The sequence below is a fragment of the Nicrophorus vespilloides genome, unplaced genomic scaffold, assembly GCF_001412225.1.
Source record: "Nicrophorus vespilloides isolate i.1.1-1 unplaced genomic scaffold, Nicve_v1.0, whole genome shotgun sequence".
NCBI classification, from domain to species: Eukaryota; Metazoa; Arthropoda; class Insecta; order Coleoptera; family Silphidae; genus Nicrophorus; species Nicrophorus vespilloides.
The window spans coordinates 6,829-21,856 of record NW_017096659.1 but is presented as its reverse complement, the minus strand read 5'-3'; the positions used below and the strand labels follow the sequence as shown (position 1 = coordinate 21,856).

At 29.3% G+C, this 15,028-nt stretch overlaps 1 protein-coding gene across 1 annotated transcript; it reads left to right on the top strand.

Annotated features, from left to right (window-relative positions):
• Positions 1-10,162: 10,162 nt before the first annotated feature.
• On the top strand, positions 10,163-11,102 carry LOC108557792 (pre-mRNA-splicing factor 18-like). The gene is made up of 2 exons (XM_017914452.1): positions 10,163-10,289; positions 10,627-11,102. Exons 1-2 carry the CDS (start codon positions 10,163-10,165, stop codon positions 11,100-11,102), a joined length of 603 nt encoding a protein of 200 aa, XP_017769941.1.
• The last annotated feature ends 3,926 nt before the right edge of the window (positions 11,103-15,028 follow it).

Genomic DNA, 15,028 nt, shown 5'->3' with positions numbered 1-15,028 from the left:
TTTTTTATTACATTTTATTAATTATTTTTAATGACTAAAGTATTTGTAACTAATTTTTGTAATTAATTATTTAAATATTAAATAACCAATGATATTGAATCAATTTTTGTAATATTCTTATTTTTCATTAACAGTTTAAGCAGTTTTTCGTAATTTAAAAAAAATAATTTGGAAATCATAACTGAAGATTTATTATGTGTTTTATCTTTTATAATTATATGTATAATTTTTATATAATTGATGCCAATAGTTTTATGTAATATTTAGTTATGTACACAATAAATTTGACTATTATTGTCCACAAATATATATTTTTTTGTAATTTAAAAAAACCTAATTTCTTCTAAAAGTTTAAGTAAAATCATATCAGAGAAATATTCCGTATCAAATTAAAATTAATTTAAATTGCTTGATGTCACTTTGTATATACAATAATTTTGTTACAAAATTTGTAATTTTGTGTACAAAAAAATTGACTGTTCTTGTCATAAAATGATTTTTTTCTATAATTTAGTGGTAAAATAAATGTAAAAGTCTATTTAATGAATGATCTTATCACATTGAGTATAAAAAATATTACTAATTATTTTCGTTTGCATTCTTAACTAATTTTGAGTAAATACTGCAAAATAAATGAAAAATTACGTATTTCATCAATATTTACAAATTGAAACTTCTAGATTACTGATGATAAAAATGTATATTATGTATGTAATAAATTTGACTATTCTTGTCGCAAAATGTATTTTTTTTTGTAAATTAGTAGTAATAAAAAAAGATTACTAAATACTATTATTTGCATTCTTAACTAATACTGAGTAAATACTGAAACTTTTAAGCAATTTCATCAATATTCACAAATAGAAACTCCTAGATTTTTGATGATGAAAATGTATATTATAAATTTAACTATTTTTATGGTAAAATGTATTATTTTTTTGTAATTTAGTAGTAAAATAACTGTAAAAGTCTATTTAATAAAGATCTTGTTACATTGAAATTAAAAAAATATTTCTATTTAATGTCATTTACGGCGACTTATATCCGTATGGTTAAGTCGCCGTACCACGATCGAATCGACGACAGTTCGAATCCTGGTGAAGCCAGGCCCTTTGTGAGCCCTTTCGATGCTTGTAGAAATAGGGCCATCGTTCGTCACAGAGGGACAATGAAATGAATGAGTTTCAGCATATGTACCTTCAGCCAAGTCGATGGACAATGATAGTGTTAAGGATAGTAGCAGATTCACAGTAAAAGGAAATAGTGGAATTGCAGAGCATCAATATACTACTGAAGTTAACATACAAGACGACAGCAACCTACAAATCAAAATCTAATCATCATAACGGATTTCACGACACAAAAAAATCTAAAAGTCTATTTTATATATGATCTTGTTACATTGAGTATAAAAAAGATTACTAAATACTGTCATTTGCATTCTTAACCAATTTTGAGTAAATATTGAAATATTTACATAATGTTCATCAATATTTACAAATTGAAACTCCTAGATTATTCATGATAACAATTTATATTATTACATAATAAACTTGACTATTCTTATGGTAAAATGAAGTTTTTTTTTTGATAAATTAGTAGTAATATAAATGTAAAAATCTATTTTATGAATGATCTTGTCAAATTGAGTATAACAAATGTTACTAATTATTGTCTTTTGTATAATTATCTAAACTAAAATGAAAGTTTTACGTAATTTTCATAAATATTTACAAATTGAAACTCCTAGATTTTTTATGATAAACATTTATATTAGATTATTTTTCGTTTTCTTTTACATTTTAAAGCTTCTTATTATTTTTTATGGTAAAACGTGGATCGTGCAACAAAGTACTGAAATAATATTTTTTTTAATCGGAAACTCTATAAAATAAATTGTATGTAGAAAATTGATATAGCAAAGTTTGAGAAAATGAAGCGGACTTTACGACGCATACATAAAACCGGAACTATCAATAGACGTGGTAATAAATATACATGTACATAAAACATCGAGTGAATTTTTCATAGAGACACAAAAAAATAGATTAATGTTATTAAAAAAAATGCCATTAAAATTACACTTTACAAGATCTTCGCGCCAATATTTTCAAATATTCTATTAAAGTTCAATTAAATTGAAATTGCATTGAAAAACTTATTCATAATATTGAGACGAAATTTAAATAAACTCACATGTAAATTTAACGTAAAAAAATTACAAAGTTTTATTTTAAACTTAATAAAAATACAATTGATGTATAAAATTATAATTTAATGCAAATTAATGATTGTTTTTTCTAAATCTATTGAATTTACAAAAAATAAAACTATTAAAAACAGAAAATAGATATAAATATAAATTATAAATGTTTTATTAAACAAAATCTACATGTAAATAAATATTATTATGCATATTTGTGTATATTATTTTAATAAATAATCATTATAAATAGAAAAAAACATGTTTTTTTAAGTCATAATTTATATTTATTACTTGTTAATCTTTCTTTTAAAATGGGTATAAATCTTTGAATATTTGAAATTACTAAAAAAAAACATAAACATTTTGGATATAAAAAAATGAGAATGACAAAACAAAACGTTTTTGTCTAATCAAACAATCAAGTTAATTTCATAAATTGTGATTTCGAAGAAAGAATGCATATATAAAAAAAATGAACAAAAGACAAGAAGATTGGGCCTATGTCGAACGCAAACACACCTACGTCTCTATTCTGTGACGTTGAATGTCGCGCGAATTTTATTCGAAAGACGTGAGGAGGAATAAATAGACAGAAAGAAAAACGATTGTGGAGAAGACGAAAAAAAGAGAAATAATGGAATAGGAATGAACAGAAAGGAAAAGCATCTGGCAAATTGAATACTGAACTATGGAAATGCGTGCGTGCGAAATTTTTGGTGGAAAAATCAATTACGGCGTAAATCGAAAAGGTAGACGACGTCAGGAAAAGAACGCTACAGAAGCGGACGGATTTAGGTTTAGGTTGCAAGACTAATTTCAAGTCAACACTACGATGCAAATTGGTATCACGCAATAATCTGCATATATTGCGTGTGTTGCTATGGTGATTATAATCCGGCTGGGAATTTACTGTGCCAGAGTATCGTTGGCTAATTGGAAAATTGAACTGAAAGCCTACGGTCTCATGACAACTTATGGCAATAATATTCAATTCGCGGTTATTTTTTGTTTGTTTCAAATTTCGTAACTGGATAAACTGTATATTTTTTTTATCAATTCCAAAATCAAGGTGTGTATTATGTATCAAACTTTATTGCATATATTTTACAAAAATATAAAATTATGTATACAAAAATAACGAGTGACACATAAGGAGTGACGATGAGAAGAGTCCTTGCGTACAAATATTATAAGTATTTTTGAATATGTTTCACTATACGAGTAAAAATCCGGAAATTATTTTAATTCATTAGACGACATAAAGTATTTTTTTTATTAAATCCATAATCAAATTATTATAATTTTAAATAATTATTTAATGATAGTCTTTTAAAACTCGATAAAATAGAAGAAAATTGTCATAACAAATTGTCTAAATGTTCATCAAACATTTATCCAGTAGTAATTAATAAAAATCATAAGAAAATATTCATGCATTTGGAGGAACCAAACCAAAAGAATCCAAATATAAAGACATTTATAAACCTTGATTTCAGCTTTGTGAAACAAATACTGATTGAAGATTTTTTCACCAGTCAAATATTCAGACAAATAAACATTGATCTTAAACACATAAAAATAAAACTCTTTATAGTATTATTACATTTGCTGTGAAGAATAGAAAGCAGATTGTAGCAATCCAATCTGCTTTCTTTACTACAAATGAGGTAAGAAGTGATAACGTCCCTATAAAAGTTGAACACTAGAACTCATCTATTCATCAACAACATAGACGTATAGTATCAATAAATTTTAAAAAAAGCAATTATGTTTTCCAGGTTTTCACTGAACATTATTTGTGAAACCCTGATCTAAAAGCTGCAAACCATTCACCATGATCAATGGAGAATACAACAAACTTCTACTAATAACTTCTTATATAATTACGTTTACAGAAACAGTCATCACTTGTCATATTACTACTCACATGTCAGTAGTAATTTGACAAGTGTTGACAGTCCACCAACCACAAACTAACTCTTAAATCTTTGAATAAAAAATGTAAGTTTTTGGAATATTTACAACATATTTATAATTGAATAAACAAATAAGAAAGTTATAATTACAAAAAGTGCGAAATATTTGTTAAAGAGGATGTGAATCTATAAATGTCATGAGTTTGTATAACTTCGTAAATATTCAAAAAGATTTTAACTTGCCACGTAACAAAGCGTTACGCAATTAATTTTTAGCATTAATGCTAATTATTTATCAGTTAATATTAGAAAAAATTACTTATTTATGTATCTAATTCTTAAGCAAGTAAAGAGTTCAGTTTTTGTTTTAATGCTAAAATTTGATAATAAGAGTAAAGCAAACTTTTGTTAATCTGGAAGCTTGTAGTTAACTATAAAATTTAGGGTTGCATGAAATAAAATTTATTTTTTTTATCTTACAGAACCAACGCCAAAAAAACAAGGTAATTAGAACAAAGAGAAATTAAGTGAGGATACAGCAGCACCCAAGATAATAATGAAAAAGACTAATAGATTGGATTATGCTCGTGTTAGCAGTGGATGGGGATGATGTCCTCTCATCTCCAGAATAAGTGAATGCAATTCATCTTGAAGTGAGCCATTAATCCTTGCAGCATTTAAATCGAATTAACTACATCTGCTTCTCTCTCATTCTATATACATTCCTCACATTCTATTTGTCTTTACACTCTCTCCCTGTATTTCTATCTTTATTCCTCTTTATCTTTCTATTTCTTCAATCTACAGCTCCAACATAAACTGTTCCCCAATTCGAAGCACAAGGACAAACGCCGCAAATAAAACTTTAGCTAATTCACACATGCATTACGTAATTAAGGCGGCAGCAAAAATTAGATTGCGCAAATTTAATGCACCCGTTGGGATTACATCCTCTTTCGGTATGAGGGTAGACGTTCTCTTCTTTCTTTTTTCAATGATTCTCCTTCATGTTCTCTCTTTTTTCGTCGTGCTCTATTTGGTGGACCTGCGGCTACGAATTGCATTTAATTAAATTAGATTCGGTCCATGTAATCAAGGGGTCCGGTTCTAATTGTATTTGCGGCGGCCGAATGTCTTTGTCCAGACAATATGGTAAACCCAGGGACCATTAACAACTGTCTATAATACTCCGAATTACAGTCATTATCTAAATACTCCATGGGTATAGTAATAAGAAGATAGTCGCAAATGCAACATTTTTTATTTCTATGCAAAGAATTGAAGAGTATGAAATTAGAAAACTTCAATAAAATGTAGAAAAAAAAACTGTTATAATTTATTTTAAATATTTTAACTATTTTTGCACATTCTTAGCCTTCTACACATAAAATATTTTTTGTATAAATGTTATTTATTTTCTTTAATTTGAGGACATCTCATTTTCTTGATTGTACTGCAAAATTCTACTGTACATTCTAGTTTTAAGGTTAGTAATTTAAAATTCATGACAGACTAAAGAATTGAAAATGTAATTGTTGCTTTAAAAGCTGCTCAGGGAGATTTGGAAATATCGTGTTTTCTAATATTCGTTAGATAATTCATTTATAAAATTTATAAGGAATTGGGAACAAAGATGGTAACATATCAGAAATGTTCAACGTTCTGACAAAACAAAAATGCCACGACCACTTTTTGCAAATACAAATTTGAAAAGACTGCCCCAATATGTGCATGTGTATGAACATATCTCGGATTGATCGTGATCCTAGAAAATCCTCCTAACTCTCCGCACCTGAATCCCTAGGATTTTTTCGTGTGAAGTTTTTTTTTTGGGAAAAGGTCAACGAACACTAATACTACACATAATACTAAAAATTCCTTTAAATCTGCTGTAGTCAGAGTCTCTTATGAATCATAATCATTTAATTCAAGCTTGTCGATGATTTAGATATCGTGTAGAGGTAGTTATTGATGCGGACCATAGTTTTATTGAATGATTTTGTGTTTTCGATTCTTACATTTTTTCATAAATAAAGTTAATTTCTTTTGTAGTATTTTTATTTTTTGGTGAGCATAAATTTGTCCTCAAATAACTTACACACTTTATATATAATTAAATTAAATGTTTTTTTTTTAATGAAAGATTATAAATCATTAATAGATGTAAAATTAATTAATTATTAATTATTATAATTAATTATAATATGTGGATGAATGTAAATTAGTTCTTAGTTTTGGAATTAAATAGAAAATGTATCTGGTTAATCTCGACCGTGCTCATAAAATTGTTAATTGAAAATGGGAATTAGATTTACATATGGTTTCCCTTATGTGTATCTTCCGGATATTGGAGCACGTCGAAAATGGATGAATTTTATAATATTGCACTGAGGTGTTTTTTGGCTAAAATTTATTCGCATCTCTGTTACATGATGTTTAATCTATATAGAAGTTGACCCCTACAGAAAATCATCAGAATCTCAATACATAATTTAAAATAATATGCAAATCAAAATACAGTGGAACCTCGCTTAATGAGCACCTCGCATAAAGAGTATTTCGTTTTACGAGCAAAATTAATTGTAAGAAAAAGACTCGCTTAACGAGCAACGTTTCGCATAACGAGTGACGATGAGAAGAGAAATCCTGGAATGCGCGCCTGCTACATCATTTTTAAAACTTGTGTACACACTTTATGTGTATTTTTAAATATGTTTCACTATATGAGTAAAAATACTATAATTACTCATATATAAATTAAATATAAGAAAATTATTAAATTGTGTATGAATCTTATTTTATATTTTAAATAATTATAATTATAAATATTTTATTATTACCAATTTATTTAATTAAAATATAATAATTACTTTTTATTTTATTTCATTCCAATTTTTAGGAATCTTTTCTCAATTTCTCTTATATATAACCATAATTACTACGTAAATAAAAGAAAAGTACAAAATGACCGTAGTGTTGAATATAAAAAGAATAGTACAAATTATTAGTTTTTACAATAAACACATGTTAACAACTAATCAAAGGTAAAAAAATAATTATATTGTTTTTTAACAACTTGTAATTCAAATATTTGAACCAAGTTTTCAATTTTTAATAATTATATCTGAACTTTAATATATTTAATTTATTTCTTTCTTTGTACAAAATTGTAAAATATTGTCATAAAAATGTCAAGATTGTATACGTATATAATTAAAACTGTCGTTTCGATTAATGGTATAGTATTATCATATTATTTTAATGAAGAAGAAAATGTGGACCTCGAAGAGTTCATTTACGAAAGGGTTTAGATGGAAGATAAGGATTATAACAAGTGAACTAGATATTGAATGAACACGAGACATGTAATCCCCCGCGTTGAATAGATTAATTATAATCTAAATTACGTCTATAATCAGCCAAAAGCGAACTGCGTTCTTGATAATTGTTAGTCAATGTCAATTAAATATTATGACAGATCGAGAAGATGAAGGGTGAGACGTTGACATTCTCTGATTATCCAAGACAATACTTGCTTGTTATGTAAACTTTTTTGTTCTAAAAGAATCAACGTTATTGTATATAACATTAATACACAAATTAATATTAAAAAATATAATAACGGAAAGAAAAATACAAGCTGTTAGCCAAAATGAAACCGATACTATCAAAAAAAATATTACAAATTATTATTTTTTACAACAAACACAGATTAATTCTGATTAATGAATTGAACATAATTTAAAACTGATTTTATTGCTCAAAAAAGTCTGAGCATTACGTTTTTTGAGTAAGCAGAACAAATTGGTCTTTTGCAAATATCACAAAACGTTGCTGCTTTCTTGTCGCTCTTGCTTGGACAACAACAAAAAAACATCTTACGGGTAAAATTTATTTTAAATGTTTCTATTTTATAATTACTAAATTAATTTCTCAGTAATTCCAATTAAATACATGATTTAATAATAATGAACGTCAATAATATTTAAATCGAAGAATATTCAAAAGAAATCTGTTTCCATTTTAACAGAATACCACTAAAAAAAAATATTAAAAACTAAATAAATAAATTATTTTTATTTTATTGACAAAAAATGATATAAAATATGGATTTATTTTTTATTTCAAAATAATGTAGTTTTATTCAAGGTATCTAGTTTACTTAGTGCAAATTTGTTTTGATGTTAGATATATAAATGTACTATATAAACATTTCAATATTTTAAACTCCAATTTGGGAATGAAATATTTAATTTAAAGTTTTTACTGAATTCCATAAAAACCTTTATCAATTTACATGATTATGTACTTAGATGTTAATCAACATCAAGAGTTTGTTTTCTCATTTTGAGATTCCTTAAAATTTATTGGAAATAATTTGATAATATGTGTTATAATTTGATAATTTCTGCATAATTATTTCTAGTTGGAAAACTAAGAAAAATAAATAGTTTCAATTAAAACATTATAGTTCAATCCAATTGAATTTTGTCTTTTACAAAATTTTCAATCTTGTTTCCTCACCGGAGATGTTGTTTCCATTTCTTGGTTGTTCGGAGGAACTCTCTTTTCCTACCATCAGGATGAACCACGAGAGTTACGATCTATTGACTACTTGCAGGTTCTTACCTGCAATCGTTCGAAAGAACGATAATGTATAGATTTAATACATATATAATTAAAACTGTTATTTCGATTAATTTTCGAATGGCATAACATTTTCTTTCTTTATTTTCATGAAGAAGAAACTAAGGACCTCGAAGACTTCATGGATGAAAGGGTTTAGATGGAATAAAATGATTGTAACAACTGAACTAGATATTTAATGAACACGAGGCATGTAATCCCTCGCGTTCAGTAGATTAATTATAATCTAAACTTCATCTATAATCAGCTAAAACCGAACTACGTTCTTAATAATAGTTTGATTGTCCAAAAACAATGCTTGTTTGTTAAATAAACTTTGTTTTGTAAAACAATCAATATTATTATATTGCGACTGGGGCTCCGATGATGGCGTCCGGGAGTGGAGTTGTAATGGATGAAAGTCGTAGGCCTCTGCGTGAATGATTTCGCCCAGAATCTTCAGACCCTTCTGTAGGAGCTCGACTATGACCTTCTCCGTTAGGGAGAGCACTCTTATTAGTGTGGTTGGTTTAATGGTTTGCCAGGAGACTCTTCCCCACACTTTCACAGCCTCAAGATCACGCACTTCTTGACGGCCTCCTCACTGATGTCTTCGTGCATTCAACGGAGTACGTGGTGTGTTTTATCGAATGGCGTAACGTTTTCTTTCTTTATTTTCATGAAGAAGAAACTAAGGACGTCGAAGACTTCATGGATGAAAGGGTTTAGATGGAATAAAATGATTGTAACAACTGAACTAGATATTTAATGAACAGGAGGAATGTAATCCCTCGCGTTCAGTAGATTAATTATAGTCTGAACTACATCTATAATCAGCTAAAACCGAACTACGTTCTTAATAATAGTTTGATTGTCCAAAAACAATGCTTGTTTGTTAAATAAACTTTGTTTTGTAAAACAATCAATATTATTATATTGCAACTGGGGCTCCGATGATGGCGTCCGGGAGTGGAGTTGTAATGGATGAAAGTCGGAGGCCTCTGCGTGAATGATTTCGCCCAGAATCTTCAGACCCTTCTGTAGGAGCTCGGCTATAACCTTCTCCGTTAGGGAGAGCACTCTTATTAGTGTGATTGGTTTATTGGTTTGCTAGGAGACTCTTCGCCACACTTTCACAGCCTCAAGATCACGCACTTCTTGACGGCCTCCTCACTGATGTCTTCGTGCATTCAACGGAGTACGTGGTGTGTTTTATAGCCGGGCGCCTCAGATTCCTGGCATGGTGTCTCGAGGTTGACGTGATGGTGATAGGACTTTCGATCCTCCCGGACAGCTTGGTTAACCGAGAGACTCGTCCGCACTACTGACGAATACGGTACGGCCTCGGATTTTGATGGTTTCGGAGTCCCGATTGAAGTTCATACGGAACTCGTTGATGGTAAGCATTTAGACCATGTACCTATGGTCCGTGCTCTCTGCTGGTAGGTCGTCTATACCCCAATGGAAGATGCAGGGCCTGGTTGGTGTTGTTGGCCTTGGCGAAGGCGGAGTGATCGGCCTTGGAGAGGGCGGTGCTGAGGGCATTGGAGACGATGTTGAGAGCCCTTTTATTTCATTGCTCTTTTATTTCATTTATTAATTGTTCATAGTTTACGCCGTCGCGTAGTTATTCCTTCTGCTTCAAACACTCACCATGTTCCGTTGGAATATGAGTGGTATATCTTCTGAGATGCGAATGTATCTGTTCTTTGTTTGAAACAATTTAATATGACATGCATTTTGTTCAGTTAATTATTCTCACTTGTCTTTGTAAAAATATACCTTAAACACATATGTATATTAAAAGCAGAGTTGACTAAGAAAAGGAAAATGTTGGAGGACATGAACTTGATTACTACCAGTAAGAAATATTTCAAGAGAGGAGATTTGGCAGTTCTGAAGCAAATGTGTTACCTAGGCAAGAGGTTATTAGTAGACTCAGAGATAGGTCAGAGCCAATCTCGCTTTTTGGAGAATCTGAGCTGGATGCATTCAGGACGTTGAGGCGTTGCGAGATATTGGAACCAGAAATTAGTAAGGGATTCAAGAATGATTTCCAAAAAGCCATGGAGCAGGTGGATCAGGAATATCTGGATGAATTGATTTCTCGAGCTGGCTCGAACAAGAGCAAGGTTGCTTCAGAGAACAAAAGTCAGGAGGAGGAACTGAAGAGCTATGATGAGATAAAGGAGATGACTGTGAAGATGAGAAAAGGTTACAGGGACTACGATATGACTGTAATCATGAAAGTTTCTTTTGAAAAATGTGGCAATATCAATTGCAAACTCGGTCCGCACAAGAGAAACGGGGAACCAAGGGAAAACGGGGCCACCTGTACCAAAAATGATTTATAATGTTGTTATTTGATATAATCGACGTCAATGATTTCTCCTCTACATTAATCAGTCAATTCATCTTTTTTTTTTTAATTTTTTACAAATTTGTTAATTTCTTCTCTCAATATTATTTTATAATATTTTTCTGGTTATTCATAATATTCAGTGATTTCTTTGTATTTTGCTATTTTATTATCAAGATTCTTAGCAACCAGAACATTACTATGTAATTCCTATATATCTTCGTATTTACTACTAAATATTATTAACCTGGTGTATATGGAGATCTTCATATATTTGTCTATTCGTGATCAACCACGGCACTCTGATAATATTTCTTGACATTGTGATTGATACCTTTGGTTCCTTAACATGTTCGATGTACCTGCAGATATTCAGATGCTACTGCTGGATTTCCATCTGATGACAAGACTGCTGTACCATCAGCGAATATTGCAATCTTAACATTGTCCATGTTTAATACTAACGAACTAAGCTTTCCACGCCAACTTCAGAGCGCACAGTGTTTTCATTGTTTACCAACGTGGTTGCGCTTAAACAATAACTATGTTAAGAATATCGAACCAGTCCATACTTTAGCTATGTGTAACTACTATGTATTAATACAATTACAGTGTGCAAAATGTATTAATTTTTGGGCCTGAAAACTATTGACACAAGACTTTCTACTTATGCATTAAAATAAGTTCCAATAAGTTTGTTAACTTGCTTTTATTATTTCAAAACTAATCTAAAACATTTTTCTGTACAATAGTAAGGAAAAATATTCGATTTTTCTTTAATGGTCTAAATAGCCTGTCTAAGTATGCGTTTATTTTTTGTGCATTGGAAACTTGTGGAATTTATGTTGTCTCGCAAGAAGACGCCTCCTGTATGTGTGCACTAAATCTGCAGACATCAATATTTTCTCGACAGTTACACATGGGGTGGTAATCTGTCAAGACGCATACACACCTCAGGTGTTTCTGATCCACCCATACATCAACCGGAAACCTTCAATCTGCATTAAATTACAAAGCGAAACTTTCAACGCGGAACAAGGATGCAGTGATATGTGCAAACGGCTATGAGAACCTAAAGTAATTTATAATATAAAAAAAATGAACTTACTCTATGCGTTGCATTATTATAACATTGTAACACGACGGGTGCTATCGCGTACGAAATACAATCCGTCGTGGAAGATTTCTTACGCCACTTCCTTTTATCGAGAGGAAGAACTATTAATACTGCTTTCTTCATATTCACACTCTTCTTCCCTACCGGGCCCCTTAACTGACCTTTTGACGGTTTTCGGTCCCGCACCAAAATATCTCAAAATCTCTTCTATACTGGAGAACTCGATAATCTCTCTTCGCTGTTCGTTCCGGTCTCCCCGAAATTCTGAAGACATCGTTGCACCATGGAGCGTTGTTTTCAGTGTTTTCAAATGTACCACGTTACAACATACATACAGTGTGATTTCAGTTCTTGTACAAATCGTTTTCTGTTCTTGTTAATAAACATGAAACATTTCATAAACAAATCGTAATTATATAATTTATATCATACACACATTATAATTAGAATTCATGTCCCGTACATTTTTTGTTTTTTATCAGCGTAGGTAGCTATAGCGGTTTCCTGGGATGTCGGCAGGTCGCATGTGAATAAGTTATACAACACCGGTACCAGGATGCTTCCCTGCGGCACACCTGATTCGATTGGGTACAGCTGTGTTACCTCACCCACCAACTTGATTTGGAAAAATCTGTCACACAAAAACGATTTTAGAATGTTGTGAGGCAGCAGTGATAGTATTTATCTATATGTCTTTGCCAATTTACAATAAATATTTTTATAGGGCTGAGTGGGATTAGGTCAACAGACCGTAACTATATTTACATTTCGTACTAACATTTTTGGGGCTTATTACTTTAATATAATATTCTTTGTAAATATAATCATTCTTATGCTGAATCGAGTGAATCCGGACTGATTGACCCGAACTCGCATAGTTCTACTAATATATAATTATTTCATAATGATAAAAACTATCAATTATTAATTTTATTGAACAACTATAGATAGAATAAGATATTTAATCTTCTCTTATAAATGATACGATTATAAGTATTAACATCTCAATATATTTTCAATATACATGCGGCTGACGAATTTCATGATTTATAGTTTCACGCGTGCAAAATCTAAAAGCTAATTCAAGATTTGTCAATTTTTCACATAAAAGTTTGTTTTTTAATTTATAAATTCCAATATAAATATCTGTTAAAGTCTACAATATCTAATTGTAAATTTGATGTTCTTAGTGTTGTTTTAATTATATTATTTCAGATTTCGAAATAAATTTAGAAAAATTACATGTTCAATTCATACATGTAATTCATAGCTTAATTCACTTGTAAGGCTTTGTTCACTAAAATGATATGGTATTGAAATGACAAATGTTTTTGTAATATTTGTTGGATTATATTTTATTATTCTCAAAATCGCGTGCAAAATCTAAAAGCAAATTCAAGATTTGTTAATTTTTCACATAAAAGTTTGTTTTTTAATTCATAATTTCGAATATAAATATCTGTTAAAGTCTACAATATCTAATTGTAAATTTGATGTTCTTAGTTTAAACACCTTATAAACTTAAAAAATGACATGTTCAATTCGTACATTGAAATCATTGCTTTGTTCACTAAAATAATAGGGTATAGAATAGACAGATGTTTCTGTAATATTTGTTGGATTATATTATATTATTCTCAAAATCGCGAGCAAAACCTAAAAGCTAATTCGAGATTTGTTAATTTTTCACATAAAACTTAGTTTTGTAATTCATAAATTCCAATATAAATATCTGTTAAAGTCTACAATATCTAATTGCAAATTTGATGTTCTTAGTGATGTTTTAATTATATTATTTCAGATTTCGAAATAAATTTAAAAAAATTACATGTTCAATTCATACATGTTATTCATAGCTTAATTCACTTGTAAGGCTTTGTTCACTAAAATGATATGGTATTGAAATGACAGATGTTTTTGTAATATTTGTTGGATTATATTTTATTATTCTCAAAATCGCATGCAAAATCTAAAAGTTAATTCGAGATTTCTTAATTTTTCACATAAAAGTTTGTTTTTTAATTCGTAAATTCGAATATAAATATCTGTTAAAGTCTACAATATCTAATTGTAAATTTGATGTTCTTAGTAATGTTTTAATTATATTATTTCAGATTCCGAAATAAATTTAAAAAAATGACATGTTCAATTCGTACATTGAAATCATAGCTTTGTTCACTAAAATAATATGGTATAGAATAGACAGACGTTTTTGTAATATTTGTTGGATTATATTTTATTATTCTCAATTGAATCGCTTTTCAATTTTTCCAGGTTGCTGCTGCTGCTTGAATCAATATTTCCGTTGTTAATGAAAAGCTGGAGCTTCCTGCTTCGAAATGTAATCATTTATAATTCTTGGCCAACGTTTCGAATTAATATTGAAGCAAACGCGAAGGAAATATGAAAGCAATGGAAACCGATTGAAATATAAACACTGTAGTATTTTCTTTGGCCAAAAGAGAAGTAATTGTGTATTTTTAAGATTTTCATCGTTTAAATCATTTATTAATTTTGTAACGTATCAATAAATTGTATTACGTAATATACAGTCAATTAATTTCCTAAACTGTTATTATTCTAAACTTAATTCAAATTATACAATTTGTTAATGTAATTGCTACAGAAACTAATTGTTACATATGTAAACAATGGTTTTTCAGAGTAATTTTCATTTTTCCTTTGATCTATACTCATCCAAAGCTCAGAATAATTTTGTGACCTTGATTAATTTATATTTATCACTTAAATTAGTATGAGAATATAAATGTTGCATCTGACAAATTGAGAAAACTTATCAACTA